This window comes from Sardina pilchardus, chromosome 13, assembly GCF_963854185.1.
Source record: "Sardina pilchardus chromosome 13, fSarPil1.1, whole genome shotgun sequence".
NCBI lineage: Eukaryota > Metazoa > Chordata > Actinopteri > Clupeiformes > Clupeidae > Sardina > Sardina pilchardus.
Window position 1 is genome coordinate 31,898,081 of NC_085006.1, and position 7,500 is coordinate 31,905,580.

Sequence of the window (7,500 nt, forward strand, 5' to 3'; positions counted from 1 at the left end):
AAGAGTTGCCATTTTTTCCTATTGAGGTCTATGGGAGCGTCGCCACTCTGTTTTATCTACCGCTCTGCTGTGACTGTAGTAGGCCATGCTAACGAGTGTCAGGTGTTTAACTGTGACTGTAGTAGGCTACGCTAACGAGTGTCAGGTGTTTTACTGTGACTGTAGTAGGCCATGCTAACGAGTGTCAGGTGTTTAACTGTGACTGTAGTAGGCTACGCTAACGAGTGTCAGGTGTTTTACTGTGACTGTAGTAGGCCATGCTAACGAGTGTCAGGTGTTTAACTGTGACTGTAGTAGGCTACGCTAACGAGTGTCAGGTGTTTTACTGTCACTGTAGTAGGCTATGCTAACGAGTGTCAGGTGTTTTACTGTGACTGTAGTAGGCTATGCTAACGAGTGTCAGGTGTTAACAGGGACAGGTGTGAGTGAGCAAGTTAGCAAGTTTCGACAAATCAGAGGTGTAACACCACTTCTGCCTCGAAGGGCACCTACAAGACCACATTTTAAGAAGTCCAAGCACATACAAGAGCTTCTCCCTGAGACGCGGGCTTAACACATCTTCCAGATTCCAGCACGCTGATAGTGGCCTTGGCAGCTTAACTATCTTAACAGCAGGTGCACACGGGCTGTTTCCAGGGGCAACAGATGTACAAAACATATCATGTTTTTATATGATCATATACATTACAAATTATTATCTTTATACATAATAGTATATCTATATAGTCTCAACTAATTCTCAGATATCATCTTCTGTAAATGGAGACATTTTCCATTTAGAAAAACATTGTCTATAGATCTTATAGAACTGAATAATTTTCAACAGAAAAATATACTCATAATCAGGATGCGGGTGACATACAGTACTGTGTGGTGAACTACCGGTAATTCCACAAATCAGGAAGGACAATTCCACTGTGTCACCATGGTTCCCCACTAGCTTCTGGAACCTTATTCCATAATCTTCCGATTGAGCCCCTTGGAGCAGCCTTGTGAGATTCCTGAGCCCCCCCCATTCCTGTCCAGCCTAACCCTCCCTCCCTCCTTCCCTCCCTCCCTCCTCCTTCCCTCCCCCTCCTCCTTCCCTCCCTTCCTTCCTGCGGCCTCAGTCTCACGTGCTGCTCTCGCCTCTTTCAGCTTGTCACCACCTAGTCAGAGACTTCTTTATCATTCCCGAGCGGCTAGCCATCCACCGCCACCGACTTGCAGGTAGCTACTCCTCTGCCCTCTCCCGTCTCTGCTCTCCTCCTCTCCCTCTTTCTCCTTCTCTTCCCCTCTCTCTCTCTCCCTCTCTCTCCCTCTCTCTCTCTCTCTCTCTCATTCTCACGCGTCTTTTCTGAGCATCAATACAAACCTGAGCAGCCCCAGAGGAGGGCGTGCTAACGCTTTAATTCTCCTCCTCCTCTTCCTCTTCTTCCTCCCCTCTTCTTCCATTCATCTCGACTTCTCTCCCCTCACCTTCTCTTCCTCCTGTTTGTGATCCTTCTCTCCCTCCTCCTATGCATTCTCCTCCTTCTCCTCCCTCCTTTTTCTCCTCTTCCTCCTCCTCCTCTTCATCCTCCTCCTCCTACTACTACTTCTTCTCCTTCAAATCTACCATCCTTCTCCTCTCATTCATCCTCTTTTTCTTCTCTCTCCTCTCCTCTTCCTCCTCCTCTTCCTCCTATTCTCATGTTCACATTCTCATCCTCCTCCTCCTCCTCCCTCCTCCTTCTCATTTAAATCTCCATCCTACTCACGTTCATCCTCGTTTTCTTCCCTCTCCTCTCCTCTCCTCTTCCTCCTCCTCCTTCTCATTCAAATCTCCATCCTACTCCTCGCATTCATCCTCTGTGTCTTCTCTCTCCTCTCCTACTCCTCCCTCCTCCTTCTCATTCAAATCTCCTTCCTTCTCCTCCCATTCATCCTCTGTGTCTTCTCTCTCCTCCTCCTCCTCTTCCTCCTCCATCTCCTCCTCCTCCTCCTCCTCCTCCTCCTCCTGTGTCCAGATGACGGTGCGGACGGCCATCGTGAGGCGGGCGCGGGGGCGGCGGGCGACTCCAAGGAGTACTGCTCGCCGGACAAGGACATCGTGGAGGTGGTGCGCACCGAGTACGTGTACACGCGGCCTCCGCCCTGGTCCGACGTGCTGCCCACCATCCACGTGATCACGCCCACCTACAGCCGGCCCGTGCAGAAGGCGGAGCTCACGCGGCTGGCCAACACCTTCCTGCACGTGGCCAACCTGCACTGGATCCTGGTGGAGGACTCTCAGCGCCGCACGCCCCTGGTGGCGCGCCTGCTGCGGGAGACGGGCCTCAACTACACGCACCTCAACGTGGAGACGCCGCGCAACTACAAGCTGCGGGGCGACACGCGCGACCCCAGGATCCCGCGCGGAACCATGCAGCGGAACCTGGCGCTGCGCTGGCTACGGGAGACCTTCAGCGCCAACAGCAGCCAGCCGGGCATCGTCTACTTCGCCGACGACGACAACACCTACAGCCTGGAGCTGTTCGAGGAGGTAAGGCAGAGACAAACCATGACGTTGGAAAGAAAGTGAAAATGAAATAAAGGGGAGGAAAGCATTTATTAGAGTTATAGAGTTTATAGAGTTAAGGCAAACTATAACATCAGAAAAAAAGTGTTTTTTTTTCGTGGAGGATATAAGGCAAACTATAACATCGTAAGAAAGTGTTTATTTCTTGAGGAGATTACAGTAACTAAACCATAGCATTGGAAAGAAAGTGACATAGACATAGGATGATGAGGCTTGTCGAGTTGTGTGAGAATAAGTAAATCATCGACTCAAAAGGTCGGTGTATATTTGAAGTGCTCTTTGAATGGGAAACACTGAACATTCAAAACAAAAATATTCAAACAAAGAGATTTTAAACTTGGAGTTATTTCTTGTTTTGAATAACAACAGATAACACTAACAGATAACAATGTATGACCATTCAATGTCACTCATCATCTGGAGGTTTATTTTGTTTTTGTTGGGTGTTCTCACTGTGGAGGCCACAGCAGTAAGGCATGGAGGAGTGCTAAGATGGTCCCACTAGGCTGTCTGTGTACTGCCAGAGAGTTGGAGAGCACTGGAGCTCCACTGGGCTCATTAAGGTGTCAATTTATCTGATCAAGGCTCATGTTGGCTAGGCGGAGCAGATCCACTAATGGGCCCAAAGGTTGAGGTCGAAGGTCATGCGTTTGATTCTCAGTGAACTCACTAATTGATTGAATAAACGCCTTATCTGCACTGAACTATCTTACTGTGCATTGGATAAAAACATTGGATCAGTGAAAACGGTAATGAATTAAACATTAGATAGCAATGGATGTTAGAAACTGAAGCACTAGAACTCAGTGCAAGCAATTCTTACTTTTTCACAGACTGCCTAGCATCAGGACTTACCTTAAGTTTGACTTTCTACTCAGATATATTTTTTCAACTTGAATGGCTTGTGTGTGTGTGTGTGTGTGTGTGTGTGTGTGTGTATTTCTGTGTTTGTTTGTGATTTGTTTCTGATCAATAATCCACCCGCTGGACTGCAGGGGTGTGAAAACAGAGGATGAAAGATTATTGATTGCTTTGGTCTGTCGTTGCTGTCTTCAGTCCTTCAGGTGCTGTTTCAGATGGTCAGTAGACAGGGAAACGCAGCTCTATGGATTAGCTATGTGTACAGTGTGGTGAGTCGTGAGTCGTGAGGCTGATGTTTGTGTGAAAGCTTGTACAAAGTCAAAAAGAATTTCAAAATAGGAGAATTCAAAGACGTGTGTCAGTTTTCTTTAGGGTACAGGAAATATCTGTCTATCTGTCTGTCTATTTGTCTATCTTTCAGTCTCTCTGTCTGTCTAACCACCCACAAACCCACCCACCCATTCATACATCCATCCATCGGTCCTCCTGAACCTCCCTGCATAGCACATACTGTAGCATAGTGATCCCTGCATAGCACATAGCATAGTGATCCCTGCATAGCACATAGCATAGTGATCCCTGCATACAGCACATAGAATAGTGATCCCTGCATAGCACATAGCATAGTGATCCCTGCATAGCACATACTGTAGCATAGTGATCCCTGCATAGCACATAGCATAGTGATCCCTGCATAGCACATACTGTAGCATAGTGATCCCTGCATACAGCACATAGCATAGTGATCCCTGCATAGCACATACTGTAGCATAGTGATCCCTGCATAGCACATAGCATAGTGATCCCTGCATAGCACATACTGTAGCATAGTGATCCCTGCATACAGCACATAGCATAGTGATCCCTGCATAGCACATAGCATAGTGATCCCTGCATACAGCACATAGCATAGTGATCCCTGCATAGCACATTGTATAGTGATCCCTGCATAGCACATAGCATAGTGATCCCTGCATAGCACATAGAATAGTGATCCCTGCATAGCACATAGCATAGTGATCCCTGCATAGCACATAGCATAGTGATCCCTGCATAGCACATAGAATAGTGATCATTGCATAGCACATACTGTAGCATAGTGATCCCTGCACAGCACATAGAATAGTGATCCCTGCCCTCCCTCTCTCTGTCCACTGTGGCTTGCTGTTAATATTGTCCATTTCAAAGGTAAGGAAGGCAATCTGGGCAGCACAGACACAGACACACACACACACACACACACACACACACACAAGAGGGCAATCTGGGAAGCTTCTGATTGAGTTTGGGAGCCAACAAGAGTCGGCACCAGTTCATAATGGCGTCTAAAGTGACCACAAGAGTGCTCTCCCCCGTATAACCTGATCAGGATAGGACTAACCTGCAGTGCCTCAAACCACAGACCTCAAAGAGATATAGAGAGTGTGTGTGTGTGTCTATATGTCTGTGTGTGTGTGTCTGTGTGTGTGTGTGTCTGTGTGTGTGTGTGTATGGGTGTGTGTGTGTGTGTGTGTGTGTGTCTGTGTCTGTGTCTGTGTGTGTGTGTGTGTGTGTGTGTGTGTGTGTCTGTGTCTGTGTGTGTGTGTCTGTGTGTGTGTGTGTATGTGTGCCTGTGTGTGTGTGTCTGTGTGTGTGTGTGTGTGTGCCTGTGTGTTTGTGTAGGTGTGTGCGTGTGTGTGTGTGTGTGTGTGTGTGTGTCTGTATCGGTGTCTTCCCATGGCAGAGCGCAGCACACTACACTACACGGAGGAGCAAAAGGCAGCGAGGGCAAGAGACAATAAAACACAATACAGGAGAGCCGTAAAAGCGTGTGATAGAGAGCGAGGGCGCGGAGGGCAGGAGCGAGGGAGGAGAGCGGAGGGCTGGAGCGAGGGAGGAGAGGAGAGCGGAGGGCTGTAAATATGAGGCCCCGTGCTGTATTGATGGCTCTGCCATCACCTGTGCCGCGGGGATCAGCCATAATAAGCTCACAGACAACCCCTCCATCACATCGCGCCACGGCAACCAGGAAGGGTTGCCAGGGGATACAGGATCTGTCTCCGTGCCGACGGACCGCTGCAGTGGGAGGGGGGAGGAGGGAGGGGGCTTCGGTTTCCCTCCGCTCAGGAACTTCCTGTTCACACGGTCCCGTTCACCGCCTGGGCGACAGGACGCAGACGTGACACAGTGGGTGCGTTTCATGCAGCGTTTATACGTCCTCCCTCGCTCCTCGATGCCTCGATCCTCACTGATCTACATAAAGAATGATGGGGGGGAAACAATGGGATAGTCTATCCAGTGTTAGTTATAGATCAGTGGGAACGCCCCTCGAGGATCGAGCATCGAGGATCGAGGAGGCATAATGAGAGGCACCCACTGTGTCCTCCCTCCTCCACATGAGCACAGGTGTTACGCGTCTATTGGAGCCTTGGGCTCTGTCTCAGACATGAAGATTACTGCTCAAGTGATCTTTTATTCACCATGTGTGTGTGTATGCGTGTGTATGTGTGTGCGTGTTTGTCTTCTGCGTCTGTTTGTGTCTATGTGTGTCGTCTCTGTGTGTGTGTGTGTATGTGTGTCTTGTTGTCTCAATGTGTTCTTGTATCGCCTGGAAAGTCATTTTAAATCACAACAGAAAACAGCTGCAGCAGCCCCCTTAACCTCCTAGAAGCACACGAGAGTAATGGCAGCATGTGTGTGAGGAGCACAATGCAGTGATGTTGCTGAGCTGCATGTGTGTGAGGAGCACAATGCAGTGATGTTGCTGAGCTGCATGTGTGTGAGGAGCACAATGCAGTGATGTTGCTGAGCTGCATGTGTGTGAGGAGCACAATGCAGTGATGTTGCTGAGCTGCCTGGCATCCGTGCCAGTGGATCTCCGCAGCTCTCACTGGGGAGAAATGACACGCAGATATGGAAGCACAATGTTTCCAGACCCTGGGGGAATCAGTGAGGCATTCATGAGCTTATAAAAAAACATAACAGTCTTTAAAAGTCACCATCAAAAACTAAAGAACTCTTTAAAGCGTTCACACAATTGGATTATAATGCCCATCCGATCCTCTAAATGTGGTACCACTTTGTTCTCGGCCTGAGACTGTGGCTGACAGGAGAACGCATGCGGCCCAGATCGGTGCCGAGTCCGAGCCAGCTGTCCGTGGTTCTCCATCTGGAAGAGGAAGCGCCTCATCTTTTAGTCACGGTTCTCCTTCAAATCCTCTTGAGCTCTTAAAAAAAAAAAGCTCAAAAGAGCCCATATTAGATTCCAACAAAATGGAGATAGCGTTTTTTTGAGATGTAGAGGAGGAGAGAAGAGACAGGAGAGAGAGAGAGAGAGAGAGAGAGAGAGAGAGAGAGAAGAGGGAGAGAGAGAGAGAGAGAGAGAGAGAGAAAGAGAGAGAGAGAGAGAGAGAGAGAGAGAGAGAGAGAGAGAGAGAGAAGAGGGAGCCTTGGCTTCTACATGGTGAATCTGCGAGCGACTCATTAAAGATTCATTTGCCCTTGTTAAAAAACAACACCATGGAGGGATGAGCATCAATTATTCAGGCTTTTATTAAAAATGCTTATGTTGGCTGAGCAAACACAGAGAGCTATTTACAGACGGCACTATTTTTACCTCTCACTCTTCTAAGACATTGAAATGTCAAGGACTTGACTCAACTGCTTGGGATTAAGTCAGTAGGGGTTGTTTGCTGGACACAGCTACGATAAACTGTGTACCCAAACTATTGCTTATTTTAGCCTTCATATGAGGATGGCCTTTAGGAAAAGAACAGATCATTGTTCATTGATAATTGTTGAAACAGTATAGTTTCAAGTTAATTTTGAGAGGTATTTAGACGCAAATGATATAATGGATTTGTGACTTAGAAATGGAAACTTGGCTGTCAAGCGGTGACCTCGCCTATGCTCCACAATGCCCACACACACATGTTATATACTGTATGCCCACACACACGTTATATACTGTAGGTTGGAGTACAGTGCCCACACGCACGTTATATACTGTAGGTTGGAGCACAATGCCCACACACACGTTATATACTGTAGGTTGGAGCGCAATGCCCACACACACGTTATATCCTGTAGGTTGGAGTACAGTGCCCACACACACGTTATAT

General features: G+C 48.0%; 1 protein-coding gene across 1 annotated transcript in view; it reads left to right on the forward strand.

Annotated features, from left to right (window-relative positions):
* Positions 1 to 7,500, forward strand: part of LOC134099951 (galactosylgalactosylxylosylprotein 3-beta-glucuronosyltransferase 1-like) — a 117,923-nt gene that overhangs the window by 98,405 nt on the left and 12,018 nt on the right. Inside the window, exons 5-6 of the mRNA XM_062552991.1 lie at positions 1,138 to 1,209; positions 1,989 to 2,503. Coding sequence (XP_062408975.1) covers positions 1,138 to 1,209; positions 1,989 to 2,503 — 587 coding nt within the window. The remainder of the gene's footprint in view (positions 1 to 1,137; positions 1,210 to 1,988; positions 2,504 to 7,500) is intronic.